General features: G+C 41.5%; 1 protein-coding gene across 10 annotated transcripts in view; it reads left to right on the top strand.

Moving 5' to 3' along the window:
- The window catches only part of GRHL2 (grainyhead like transcription factor 2), a 184,709-nt gene that overhangs the window by 50,156 nt on the left and 119,806 nt on the right, over positions 1-14,747 (top strand). For all 10 annotated transcript variants that reach the window (XM_065519483.2, XM_073999234.1, XM_065519484.2 and 7 more), the window contains exons 2-3: positions 2,168-2,363; positions 11,927-11,994. In XM_065519483.2, the coding sequence (XP_065375555.1) occupies positions 2,196-2,363; positions 11,927-11,994 (236 nt within the window). In that variant the 5' untranslated portion in view covers positions 2,168-2,195. The remainder of the gene's footprint in view (positions 1-2,167; positions 2,364-11,926; positions 11,995-14,747) is intronic.

A 14,747-nucleotide genomic window follows, 5' to 3' on the forward strand; every position in this document is an offset into this window, starting at 1 on the left:
TTGTTCCTGAGTTACTTCATTTAGGATAGTGGCCTCCAGTTCCATCACTGTTGCTGCAAAGGACCTTATTTCATTCTTTTTTAATGGCTGAGTAGTATTTCATGGTGTGTGTACACCACATTTTCTTTATCCACTCATCAATTGATGGGTACATAGGTTTTTTCCATACCTTTGCAATTGTGAATTGTGCTGTAATAAACATATGAGTGGAGGTGTCTTTTTAATATAATGACTTATTTTCCTTTGGGTAAATACCTAGCAATGGGATTGCTGGAAAGAATGGTAGATCTACTTTTGGTTCTTTGAAAAATCTCCATACTCTTTTCCATAGAGATTGTATTAATATACATTCATATCAACAGTATATAGCTGTTCCCTTTCCACCGCATCTGCACCAACATATGTTGGTTCTTGGCAAAAAAAGGACCTCTTTTATGACTGCATGACCATCAGAAGGCCTTGGCAGTTGAATTTCCATTGATTGATGTTGGCATTGCCTTTGCCAGCCTTGTCACATGTCCCTGCCATGTTACGATGCGCTGACTTAGGTGTTACTGAAATACAATGTCTCATTGTTCCATGTTGGTTTCATTTCAATGAACAAGCATATGAGGGCTAGGAGAGAAGTGACCGAACCTCTGCAGGCTCTGTTGTTTGATAGCTGAGCACCCAGCATGGGGAGATGCTAAGGACTGTCATGGTCTTTGGGTACTTGAGTCATCACACTCACCTGAAGACATTGCCTTGTTTGTCAATTGCTGCTTTATGCAAGGCTAGCTTGGTTAGGATTGATTGACTCCTACCCATTTCTGTTTCTACTGTAAATTCCCCATATAGACTCCCTCACTTTCCATGATGGTCTTTGTAGCTTGTGGCTTTTATATCACCTAAATATTGTAGAATTCTGTAGCAGCACAGGATCTACAATAGAGTCCGTCTCATTCCTGCTGTTCCATATCATTTTACACAGCATTACCTGTAATACATTGTGTTTGCAAAGTAGCTTACATTGCCTTTTTAAATTGAGACATGGGTTCATCTATAATTTGCTAGTAATTTCAAGTATAGATTAAACTAGATAAAAGTTTTCAATAATCATTAGCATATTGATTACATTTAATGTCTTGCATTTATTTATAATGAGAACTCAGAGAATTAAATGAAACATGCTCTCTCTTAGGGTTCCATTCTTGCATTCATTAATAAAGAACAATTAGGCCAGGCATGGTGGCACATGCCTGTAATCCTTGCGCTCTGGGAGGCCCAGGCAGATGGATCACCTGAAGTCAGGAGTTTGAGACCAACCTGGCCAATGTGGCGAAACCCTGTCTCTACTGAAAATACAAAAATTAACCAAGCATGGTGGTAGGCGCCTGTAATCCCACTTACTTGGGAGGCTGAGGCAGAGAATCCTTGAACCTGAAAGTGGAGGTTTCAGTGAACCAAGATTGCGCCATTGCACTCCAGCCTGGATGACAAGAGTGAAACTCTGTCTCAGAAAAAGAAAAAAGAATAAATAAATAAAATTACTTGGCCCCTAGAATGACTGGATACAGAGCCCTGAGTTTGAAGAGGACCAACTGTCTGTGCTGCTATAACAGAATCCCTGACCCTGGGTAGAAATTTGTTGGCTCACAATTCTGAAGGTCGGGAAGTCCAGGATCAAGGGGCAGCATCTGACCAGGGACTTCTTGCTGCATCATCTTATGGAGAAAGATGGAAGGGTAAAGAGAGAGCAAGATGGAAAGAGAGCAAGAGGGGGCAAAGCTATTTCAGTCACAATGAACCCACTCCTTGGATAATGGCATTAATCCATTCATGACCTAAACACCTCTTAAAGAGGAGTGGGCTCAACACCACATAGAAGCCCTACCTTCCAATACCACCACAATGCTGATGAAATTTTAACTTAGGTTTTGGAGGGGATGAACATTCAAACCATAATACCAACTTATACTACTGGGACTACTTTTTAAAGACTTATTACTTTGCATAGACAGTAAAAAAATAAATCAGTTGTCACTTTAACTTTAATCTTCTTCCCTTCCTTCTCCCCCATTCTGGGGAAATAAAAATTAAGGTTTGTAGTCATGTAATGTGTATATTATTAGGGGTAAGAAATTTGCTCTCTCTGATAATGAACCTCCCATTTCTCTTGTTTTTACAGTAATAAAAGACTAGTGGCCTTAGTGCCCATGCCCAGTGACCCTCCATTCAATACCCGAAGAGCCTACACCAGTGAGGATGAAGCCTGGAAGTCATACTTGGAGAATCCCCTGACGGCGGCCACCAAGGCCATGATGAGCATTAATGGTGATGAGGACAGTGCTGCTGCCCTCGGCCTGCTCTATGACTACTACAAGGTAGGTCCCCAGCCTCCACTTTTCTCTTCTTCCTGCTCCAGGACATCCGTTTGCTGGTGGGAAGAAGGAATAGATTCTTCATCCCAGACCAGGGAACTAATAGCATTTCCAAACTCAATATAGAATTCAGCCTCTTCCTGTTCTCATTGCCCCCTGCTTCCCCATCTACAAAGCTCAACTTTATCACCCACCCAGAGGAAGTGCTCATTTTGGGATAATATTTTTTGTGTTCTTTGTTCACATGCATAAATATTATTTGCATATTATTCTTATATTACAAATACTTCCTTGTTACCATGTTTACTTTAGGATTATTATTTTTGCTGAATGAAGTATATTACATTGTGTGGCTTTATTAGTCCATTTTCACACTGCTGATCAAGACATACCAGAGCCTGAGAAGAAAAAGAGGTTTAATTGGACTTACAGTTCCACGTGGCTGGGGAGGCCTCAGAATCATGGCAGGAGGCAAAAGGCACTTCTTACGTGGCAGGAGAAACAGAAAATGAAGAAGATGCAAAAGTGGAAACCCCTGATAAAACCATCAGATCCTGTGAGACTTATTCGCGATCACAAGCACAGTATGGGGAAAACTGCTCCCATGATTCAAATTATCTGCCACAAGGTCCCTCCCACAACACATGGGAATTATGGGAGTACAATTCAAGATGAGATTTGGGTGAGGACACAGAGCCAAATCATATCAGTGGCTATACCATAATTTAGTTATTGCTCAGTAGTTGAACATTTAGGTTGCCTCTAGATTTTTCTATTTATAAGAAACATTCAGGTTTTCTAGATTTTTCAGTTTTAAAAGGAACATTCTGATAAATACTTTTGTGGAAGACGTTTGCAGCAATTTCAATACCTAATTTTGTTACAACCCTAACTTTCTCCATTTGTTTTGATGAGTAGTAAATTTTTATTTTGGAAAACTCTTAAGGCAAAATAAATATAAAGCACTTACATTTCAAAAATTTACTTGCCATATACTACCTATAAAATAGGAGTATTTCAGGAAATCAGACAAAAAACAATAGTTTTTCTCCAGCATAAAGAACTATGCCTGGTATGACCTGCTCCTTTTGAATTATTGAAGTGTAAAAAATTGACAAGTATTTACTGAATGAGATTTATTACCTGCCTTGATTGTAAACACCTTTGGCTGATGCTGGGCATTGGCACAAATGTGAGGATGGCTGTGTTTATTTTGCTGGTTGGGCACAATGAACTCTTATTTTAGAATAAGAACTGAATCCCACCTCCCCTTCTCCCTCCATCATGGAAAAACCAGAGGTTTCGGCAAAATCATGCAGGAGAGATAATTTCCCTTTTAGTAAACTTCGGTCTCTACTTCCTGTTTCCTTTCTGCTTCCGACTTCCTGTTAACTTCCAGCAGCCTCCACTTTGCAAGCTATTGTCTCCTGTCGCTTCCCTAATACAGTTCTCATGCTTTCAAAACATCTCCCACCACCAGCTCTGGCAGGGCCACCACACCTACTCTTCTGCCAGAGTTTTCTAAAATTACACATTTCTTTTCCAACTTCTTTCCCGTTAAAACACTCAGGAGGGATTCCTCCTTGGGGAGATTATTGAAAACAAAGTGAGGCTTTATCTAAGATGGAGAACAAGGTATGAGTGGCAGGTGCAAGTGACTGACAGGTAGGTCCATCCAGAGTATTTTAAATAAAGATATTGCTAACTCAAATAAATGCATCCTTTACAGTTAGGAAGTGCTGGAGAAATATATGAAGGGCTTTCTCTTGGTCTAGGCTTTCTCCAGTCTAGGCTGACTTTCCCACTTATCAAGAGAGCCAGCACTGGCAGATTGTGACCACCCTCTTATGAAGGCATAAAACTCCCAGCAGGACTCGTGACATAGCAAGAAGGACCTTAACTTTGGGGGACTTGGGTTCAAGATGAAAGGATGCTTTGAGGCCTAAACTACATTGCATGTAAGTAAGGCTATTTTTTCTACAGTGAAGGGGAATTCCTGGAAAAAAAAAAGGGTGAAAACCAAAATGATTTCATGGTAGGCTTTTTCTTCTTCTTCTTTTCTGGCTGTGGTGGTTTTATAGTTTTCATTCTTTCTGATTGAGGATCTCATTTGAGAAATGCAAGGATAAATTATAAATGTTTCAAACTGAAAATTTTCAAAACGTATTGAGGATAGTTGGGAAGCACAGAACTCATCAAATTAGGCTGCTTCGTGTACTGGGCCACTTCTTGAGGGCTTAACTGTTTTTGGTCTCATCCTTAGAAAGAAATTGAAAAGTGATTTTCTTCTATGATTAAAAAAATAGTCAAAACCTGACGGTTGTATTGATCTTCAAAATCTATAAATATATCTTTAAAGTGACCCTGATTTGATTATTCAGATCTTTACAACTTCTCTTTGTAACTTTTTTTTTTTTTTTTGAGATGGAGTCTCGCTCTGTCACCAGGCTGGAGTGTAGTGGCAAGATCTTGGCTCACTGTAACCTCCACCTCCCGAGTTCAAGCGATTCTCCTGCCTCAGCCTTCCAAGTAGCTGGGATTACAGGCACGCTCCACCATGACCAGCTAATTCTTGTATTTTTAGTAGAGACGGTGTTTCACCATGTTGGCCAGGATGGTCTGGATCTCTTGACCTCGTGATCCGCCCTCCTCGACCTCTCGAAGTGCTGGGATTACAGGCAGGAGTCACTGTGCCGGGCCTGTTTGTAATTTTATAATGTTAAATTAATATGTAACTTAATAGTTTTCATAAGGCTTTGAAGAAATATACTAATTATATTTAGGAGAAATATATTGTTCTTATTCTGTTTTTTTTTTTTTTTTGAGATGGAGTCTCCCTCTGTGGCCCAGGCTGGAGTGCAGTGGCGCGATCTCGGCTCACTGCAAGCTCCGCCTCCCGGGTTTACGCCATTCTCCTGCCTCAGCCTCCAGAGTAGCTGGGACTACAGGTGCCTGCCACCTCGCCCGGCTAATTTTTTGTATTTTTAGTAGAGACGGGATTTCACCGTGTTAGCCAGGATGGTCTCGATCTCCTGACCTCGTGATACACCCGCCTCGGCCTCCCAAAGTGCTGGGATTACAGGCTTGAGCCACCGCGCCCGGCCTGTTCTTATTTTTTTAAAAATAGATTTTATTCTGTTATTATGAAATGGATATAATTTCATATATCTGTATTTGATGACAATTCTTTTTTTGTGTTAGTGAGAAAGAGAAGCATACCCCGAAACAAACATAATTAGTAATTTTTGTTTGTTTGTTTTGATGAAGTCTTGCTCTGTTGCCCAGGCTAGAGTGCAGTGGCATGATCTCAGCTCACTGTAACCTCCATCTGCCGAGTTCAAACGATTTTCCTGCCTCAGCCTCCCAAATGGCTGGGACTAAGATGTACATCACCGCAACTGGCTTATTTTTTGTTTGTATTTTTAGTAGAGATGGGATTTTGCACATGTTGGCCAGGCTGCTCTTGAACTCCTGGCTTCGAGTGATCCACCCGCCTTGACCTCCCAAAGTGCTGGGATTAGGCATGAGTCACCACGTCCAGTCTATAATTAGTAATTTATGAAGGCAATGTATTTTATTTCCCACAGATGCAAAGGATAATTAAGTATTAGTAAATATGGGTGATTAAGTACTAGTAAATGTGGTACCTAGATTACCTGTCCTCTTATATATTTGCTAGCATTTAAAGGAAAGTTGAAATACTGCTTTCTGTAAATATTCTGAGATACCAGGTAGGGAGTTTACATAAAACTCAAGTTGCAGCCAAGTCTGTAACTCCTTCTGTTGAATTAATATTTCCAAGACCATGTGGACTACTGGAGTTACATAGCTGCTTTTATTTCACATGAGCTTTGCTATATTTTTGCTTGAAACATTTTAGTGTTTCTGGAAAGAATTGGTCTTGTTTTCAAACACTGTTCAAATGATCATTTTGAAGCCCTTTTCAGTTCCCTGGGTGTTCACAGCTTATATATGTTGGTGTTAAAGTTATAACAAAGTTAAATGTCCCTTGAGGCTGGACCTTTTTCTGTAGTCAAGTGAAATGTTAATGAAACAAAGCAGTTCTGGTTGTTTGGTCTAAACTTGTGTAAACTCTGGGAAGTTAAATTATTGTAAAAATTGCTGCCATGTTATCATTTACGTTTTACAGACTTTCTATGCCTCTTCAGAGTATGAATTGATTCTATTTTTGTCAAAGAAACTGTTTTTCCTCACTCTTGAAGTTGGAGTACATCATCCCCGAGGGGACAGTCGTGGACTCTGTCCACAGGGAGGAGTTCATGAGCCACACGCAGGCACTCCAGAAATGGTGGTCCCTGTCCTGTGAATGTGGCGAAGGCATACCTTTCGTAATACTTCATAAATTTCAAGGTCTTTTCACCTGCATCTGATAACTGTCACCACAGCATCATTGCAGCGAAGTCCATCAGGTTTTACATTTTATAGTTCCGCAACTCAGTGGAATTTACCCAAGATCATAGGACAATCCTGTATGTTTCCTAATATCCATTGTTTTACAATGTCTACCATTTACAAAATGCCCTTTTTTGAATCCACTTAAAAATTTTAAAAGTATGCATTTGGAGCTTAATAAGTTGCCTACTCATCAAGTGGTGTTTATTTTTTAAAATCCAAATGTATAGAATCTGTCATAATTTAGAGACTAAAATTCTAGCTCAGTTCTCTATCCAGTTTAAACTATTTACCAATAATAGCTCCAGAGTTGTGCAACCTTTCCATGAATTTCAGGCATGACAGAAAAACGTGACAGATTCAATTAGCCAGATATTTTAAAAATGTTTTGACTTACTTTATGTAACTTTATTTTCCTCTTGAGAGAGCTGATTTATCATCATCTGGTTCTAGCTGTAGTGAAAAATAGGCTTCCCTGGTCAGTTGGTTTCTATCTGTTCTACTGACCAGTACTGCTGGAAACCAGTTTGTTGGTTGATTTGTTTGTCCATCTATCCATCCATCCATCCATCCATCCATCCATCCATCCATCCATCCGTCCATCCATCCATCCACCCACTCACCTACACACCCACCCAAAAAATATTCACTAAGTAGCTATGACCTCCTAGCAATGGGGATAAATATTGGATATCTAAAGGCAGGTGAGACTCATTTCACTACCTCAGAGAGATCACTGACAATCACAGTCCAGGACAAACACAGTGCTATAAACCTACAACCATGATTTATGGAGGTCAGTGCTCTAAAAGGGTTATGTTCTAAGAGCAGTAGGTTGACTGACAACCTCCCAGATAATTCACCGGCTTTCCAGAGGAAACAATGCCTACTCTGCCAGAGTAGAGGACGATCTGTCACATGCACAGACCAGGACAGAAAAGAGAGAGACAGAGAGACAGAGAGTTGGTGAGGGGAGTTCATAACTAAGTGCAAGATGCCTAAGATGATTTCTGGATTAATCAAGGCAGAGAGTACAGAATAAAGGCTCTGAGAAGAATAATAAAGAGTTGAGTTTGATGTGCCTGCAAGATGTCCAGGAAGGGACATCTAGGACTCAAGGGAAGAGACCAAGTTCAGAGTTCTCAGTTTATCTAAAGATGGTTTGCAAAGCCAAAGTTTCAAAAAAGAGCATGGTTCAAAGAAGAGCAAACCCGCACGTTAATAACCACCTTTATAGTATTGTGCCTAGCACCTTAGACCGAGCACAGGTGTCTGCGCAGAGCTCACATCAGGGACTCTTGGCAACAATAACATTCACTTCCATGAATCTTTGGGGGTTGCTAACACGTTTCAGTGTTTGGAATCCCTATTCTTCTATTTCTTTGGTCCTGCCTTTTCCAGGCCATTTTCATTGATCAACTGATTCTTTCAATAAGTATTTAGTGAGGGCCTACTACATTCCAGGCACTGAGAACATAACCATGACAAGGTGGACATAGAGATTGCCATATCATGGACACATAAAATTAGATAGGACTCAAAGTATGGACACAAGTTAGCCTGGAGAAGGCATGGGTTGTGGTGTGGGTGTAGGAGGGGTGGGACATGTTCTAGGCAGAGAGGATTTCGTGTGATGGCTCTTTTGTGAGAAGGAGCATTGCATGGTCATAAATATAGTTGGCCCAAGTGTGAGAAGCAAAAACAGGGGCTGCCTGCACTGAGATGGGAGACGTTTTTGAGACTACCTACCTGAGAGTAATGGGAAGCACTCAAGTGTTTTAAGTATAATAGCAACACGTCAAGGTCAGACTACATTTTAAGCAGACCACTCTGAGTCTTCCTAATGGATCCAGAAATAATTCACAGGAATGAAATGAAGGAGAGGAGAGACCAGTTAGGAGTGATTGTGCAGCCCAAGCAAGGACTTTGGCGACTGAGCCTGGAGGCTGGTGTCCAGGGGTGGGGGATGGGTTTCAGAGGCACAGTGGACTTTGTGCCACCTGGTTGGAAGGGGAGAGGGCAAGGGAAGCTTGACAGTCAAGAAAAATGTGATGGTGCCATAGCACATGACAAAAGAAGTAAACCATCTGTCCCTGCTTCAGAGGCCCTTCCTCATCTGGCCTTTGCTCATCTCTGAGGCCACACCTCCCCCAACTCATTCCTCATGCCGGCCATGCCTTGTTCTGTCCTGTCCTCTAACCTTTTTATAAGCAGCTCCAGTGGCTAGAAAGCCTTCTCCATCCACCTTACAAATTCCTACCTATGGCTCAGCCCCTCTGGGGAGCTCCACCCTCTAGGCTTCCAGAGAATCCTGTCAGTAGCACAGTTTTATCTCATATCACGGGGCATTAAATTTTTAAAACACTATAGGGATAACTACACTTTAGGAGAGAAACTAAGTGCTCTCTAGTGGGGTGGGTGAGTCATAAACTCAGGGTACAGCAGCAGGCAGAGCTGGGGAGGCAGGTCTTCTTTTTTTAATATATGTATAGTTTTCCAGTTTATTATGTTTTTAATCTCAATGCCAGTAGAATTTCTTTCTCCTTCCCCCCTTTTATTATTTATTTTTATTTTTTAAATTATTATACTTTAAGCTCTGGGATACATATGCAGGCCTTTTTTAAAAAAAAATTTATCATTTCAACTTTTGTTTTACATTTGGGGGTATGTGTGCAGGCTTGTCACATGGATATATTGTGTGATACTGAGGTTTGGGATACGACTGTGCCCAGCACCCAGGCAATGAGCATAGGACCCAAAAGGTAGTTTTTCAGCCCTTGCCCTGCATCCCCGCCTTAGTAGTCCCGTGTCTGTTGTTCCCATCTTTATGTCAATGTGGACCCAATGTTTAGCTTCTATTTATAAGTCAGAACATGTGGTATTTGGTTTTCTGTTCCTGCATTTATTCGCTTAGGATTATGGCCTCCAGCTCCACCCATCTTGCTGCAAAGGACATGATTTCATTCTATTTTTATGCCTGTGGGGTCTCCTTAAACACTTACTTCTTCCTTAATGCCTTTAAAAAATTGTCATAAAAGATATATAACATAAAATTTACCATTTTAACCATTAGTAAGTGTCCAGTTCTGTGGCATTAAGTACATTCACATAGTTGTGCAAACATCTCCACCATCTATCTCCAGAGCCTTTTCCTTTTCCCAAACAGAAAACTCTGTACTCCTTAAACAATAATTCCTTTCTTATCCTCCTACCTGCTGGTCCTCTCTGTTTTATCTTCTGTCTATGAATTTGACTCTTCTGGGGTACCTCATCTAAGTGGAATCATACAATATTTGTCCTTTCGTATCTGGCTTAGTTTTTTAGCGTAGTGTCTTCAGGGTCCCTCCATATTACAACATGCACCTTAATTTCATTCTCTGTTAAGGCAGCATAGTATTCCGTTGTATGGCTGTGCCCCATTTTGTTTTTCCATTCATCTGCTGTTAAACATTTGGGTGGTTTCCTCCTGCGGGCTACTGTGAATAGTGCTGCAATGAACACAGGTGTATTGAGTATTGAAATTGTATGTTTATCTGTCATCTTCAATAGATGATGAGAACTATCATTTATCTTTTTTCTATCCAGTGTTTAGCAATGCCTGATATAGTATAGACTCTGAAAGTTAACATGAACGATTTATAATTGATTTATTTTGTTTTTTATTAACAAATATAAAGTACCACACACTCCAAGTGCTTTGAAAATTACATTAACTCATTTAATTTTACTAAAAACCTGTGAGATGAGGGACTATTGTTATGCCCATTTTACAGATGAGGAAAGTGGGACAGAGTTTACTGAGTGGTAGAGCTGAGATTTGAACCCAGGCAAGCAGGCTCTAGGTCTGGACTCCTGGCCACTCTGCTCTGTCCCCACCCTAAGCCAGGTGTCTGGGCTTGTGTCGTATTCAGGTAAGTGGAAATCACAGGAATTGCTAGAGGACTCCAGTAGAGGGATGATTTTCGTGAATGTTCTTTCATCTCAAGAAAGCAAAAGTTGCTTTTTGGGTGCAAAGGAGTTTGGCTAGAAGGAAGATCTGGAGATATAGAAAAAGAAATAAAGAAAAATACACAAAGAAATTCAGTAAACCAACCCAATTCAAGCCTACTTATTCATGTGTTTGAAAACTGTGGCGGAGTAAAGGATCTAGGATGCAGCAGGCGATTAGGTGATGGTCAGAGACACGGCTGGTGGGATGGCCCTTCTTTCAGTGAGCACTTTTTCAATATCTTTCAGGTAATGTGTTGGCATTAGGAGTGTTTTATTTTATTTTATTTTATTATTTATTTATTTATTTTTTTGAGACGGAGTCTCGCTCTGTCACCCAGGCTGGAGTGCAGTGGTGCGATCTCAGCTCACTGCAAGCTCCGCCTCCCAGGTTCACACCATTCTCCTGCCTCAGCCTCTCGAGTAGCTGGGACTACAGGTGCCTGCCACCACACCTGGCTAATTTTTTATATTTTTAGTAGAGACGGGGTTTCACCATGTTAGCCAGGATGGTCTTGATCTCCTGACCTCATGATCCGCCCCCCTCGGCCTCCCAAAGGGCATCAGGAGTTTTAAGACAATAATGAAAGTGTATTTAGAAACAAAATTGTGGAAGCAAGTCCACAAGCTGTGTAGGAAGGTGGACAAAGGGGGGCCCAGGTATATTGGATGCTTCCCCCCGCTGCTAGCTCAGTACGGCCCCCTGTGCCTAAGCACCCCCACCATGTCAGCACTTATCAGAGAGGAGGGTAGATCCCTGTTCTTTATGCTGACACTTGTTGTGTAACTCCATTATGTTTTCTGTCTGATCAAAGGCACCCAAGTCTAGATTCACCTCTGCTCACATTGCTTCTCTCCCCTCTTCCACTCCCAAGGTAGGGAGTGCATGAGAGGTGCTCGGGTCCAGGGAGAGTCACCTAGGCCAGCAGTGAGCAGCTGAATCATGTCTGCTGTGGCCATATGTTTATCACCAACCCTTTGTCTCTGGCTCCATAATCATTGTCACTCAGGCTACTCGCCTTTAACATCTCCTGGTGATAGCAACTTTTCCACCATTTCCCGGAGAACATCCCGTTTTGGTTTCTTTGCTTATGCTGGTGTCCAGCTCTGAACATGGTCATGGTTGCATCTATGTACATCTTATTGATGGTTGGTGATGTTTCCAGGTTCCTCGAGACAAGAGGCTGCTGTCTGTAAGCAAAGCAAGTGACAGCCAAGAAGACCAGGAGAAAAGGTAAAGGAATTTGCCTGGCCCCCAAAATAACTCTATGTTTTCTGAAAACAATGTTATTAAACTGTATGTTTTGTTCTTGAGAGGAGATGGGGTCAAGAAGCTTAGCATCCTCTGTCTTTTGAATCTGGACCAATGCCAGATCTCTCAATGAGGAGAGCAAATTGCATTTTTGGTTGTGCATTCAAAGGGTCTCTGCACCCTCTTCAGATACCCACTTCCAAGGAGGCTTAAAATCCTGAGTCAGAGATGAGATGCTGGCAAGATAGCACATTGCTGGGATTAACTTTTCTGATCAATCCTATGGCATTATAACTGCAATTAGGCCCCTCAGGAAGTGAGACACTTGAAAGATTGCTTTTGATGATGGGGGAGGGGAAAGAAAGGAGGTTGGACGGTTTCTCAGCCAGGGGAGGCACAGGTGGAGGCCACTGCAAGGGCTACCGCTGTCAGGGTGAAGGGGCAGGACAGCTGCAGGAGATCACTATAAAACACCCCTTGTCTGCCCTCCTCAATCAAGAACCAGCTGAAAAGCAAGGCACAGTCCGATAAATCGAGGTTCAAAAGGGGCAGAAAAATCAAAAGCAGCTTTATTTCTGATGAAGCCCATTGGAGAATGTGACTCAGAATCTGCAGCTTGTAACATTTCAGTCCTGACTTAGGAAAGTGTACCCATTCAGTCCCAGGCATGACTTTGTACCATTTATGGCACAGCAGGGGTGACTGGAGGGAGAGTCCCCTCTCTTTGGCCAGGATGATCCAGAAAAAGAAACAGGACCAGAAGGGACTGAATCACCCTGCTCAGCTACTTCTTTCAAACTCACCCACTTTTTTTTTTTTTTTTTTTTTTTTTTTTGAGACAGAGTCTCGCTCTATCACCAGGCTGGAGTGTAGTGGCACCATCTTGGCTCTCTGTAATCTCCACTTCCCAGTTCAAGACATTCCCCTGCCTCAGCCTCCTGAGTAGCTGGGACTACAGGTGCACACCACCATGCCTGGCTAATATTTTGTATTTTGGTGGAGACGGGATTTCACCATGTTGGCCAGGATGGGCTCGATCTCCTGACCTCATGATCCACCCGCCTCAGCCTTCCAAAGTGTTGGGATTACAGGCGTGAGCCACCGCACCCGGCCCAAACTCACCCACTTCTTTCAAACTCACCAATCAATACATCTCTTCCCCTGCAGTGGGATGGAGAGAAGCTGTGGTGTTTTTCTATTGGAGGTTCTTCCATATGGATATAAAATCCCCTACTAGCACATATGTCCGAATCTGACCTGGCCTTGATAGGAACTGCTTGTGACATTACAGTCTTCTGTGATTAGCAGCAGGGGCCTCTCCACCAACCAGCAGCCCTGTGCTGTGCAGCATCTCCGGGGTACAACCCCAGCAGAACATGAAGACTGCCTGCATCGGAGTCACTGTTCCACTAGGGATCTCCTGAAGCTCCACACTGCCCTGGGGTCCTGGGACCTCGCTGGCAGAGGTGATGACAAGGACGAAGAGGCTGACACTCTTCAGGCCCTAAAACTTTCCCTTGATCCAGTCAGTTTTATTGAGTTAAGCTTGTGCTATCTGCTTAGTCCTGTGCCGGAATTACAGCAGGATCAGGGAAAAACAAGTTTAAGCCATGTACTCTGTCTACCTTTTACACCACAGACAAGTGAGTATCTCTTAGGACAACATTACAAAGCAACAGCTGCTCATTGTATTTTAATGGTTACTTTTGTGATTTTCACAGAGCATTAAAAAAAAAACTGCAGTGAAGTATAGACTAACCTACCTTATATAGATTAATTATGACCAAATTCTCATCGAATATAATTTGGAAGGATGTCATTGTGATCTACAGCGTATTAATGAATTAAGGTGCCGTATGTTAACATAGTATCATTACAACTGTTTGTATACAGAAGTTGCTACCTGGAAAAAACAGAATCTCAAAGACATGATCTGAATTTTCTAAAAAGTATGTTTAACACACCATTATTATCATTGCATTTTTCTCATATTACAATATTTGGTTCAATTTTAAATTCTATTGCAGATAATTACTATCTCACAATAATTCTTAGTTTTAGTTACCCATTTTTTAGATGTCTTTGTGAAGTTCTCTGGTATTAGCTTCAAAATCTAAAAGTGTTGAACAGAGGCATAGTTACACATTTTAGGGTGGTGTCGAAGCTGTTATTTTCTGGTGGTATGATACTATTCAACTAGATTTATGCAATTCCATAGCTTGCTTATTTGTTTGTTTATTAGGACAACAAAGCCAAAAAATACTTTGACTTGTATTCTTTCTTTAGAATTCATAAGTTTTGCATGAATTAAATAATTAAGAAACTTGGCCCCAAATGGACTCTAACTATAGAGAAGTTGGTTAACTTTGAATATTTTGGCAAAGCCAATGAGACTGTGTGTGTGCAAAACCTAGAGTGGAAACTGAATAACAACTTTGTAGCCAATAAATGTAGACCAGCTTATGTACTCCTCACCTGTAGGGGCTTATCCCCAAGTGTTAATGGTTATTTCTTCACTAAAGGCTCTGGGCTGACATGAGTTCGGGAAATCCTGGGTTTTGGTTAAACAGGTGAAGGAACGCTGGTACCTTTACTGGGTTCATGATGTTTGCAACCCACTCACGGTGGTCTCATTATGGCAATTTTGTTTGTTTTTTATTATTGATTTCACCATGGACTCTTTTTTGTGTGTGTATGTGAGGAATCTCTATTAACATTCCATGCAATGTGTAAAC

Source organism: Macaca fascicularis, chromosome 8 (assembly GCF_037993035.2).
Source record: "Macaca fascicularis isolate 582-1 chromosome 8, T2T-MFA8v1.1".
In the NCBI taxonomy this organism is placed as follows: Eukaryota; Metazoa; Chordata; class Mammalia; order Primates; family Cercopithecidae; genus Macaca; species Macaca fascicularis.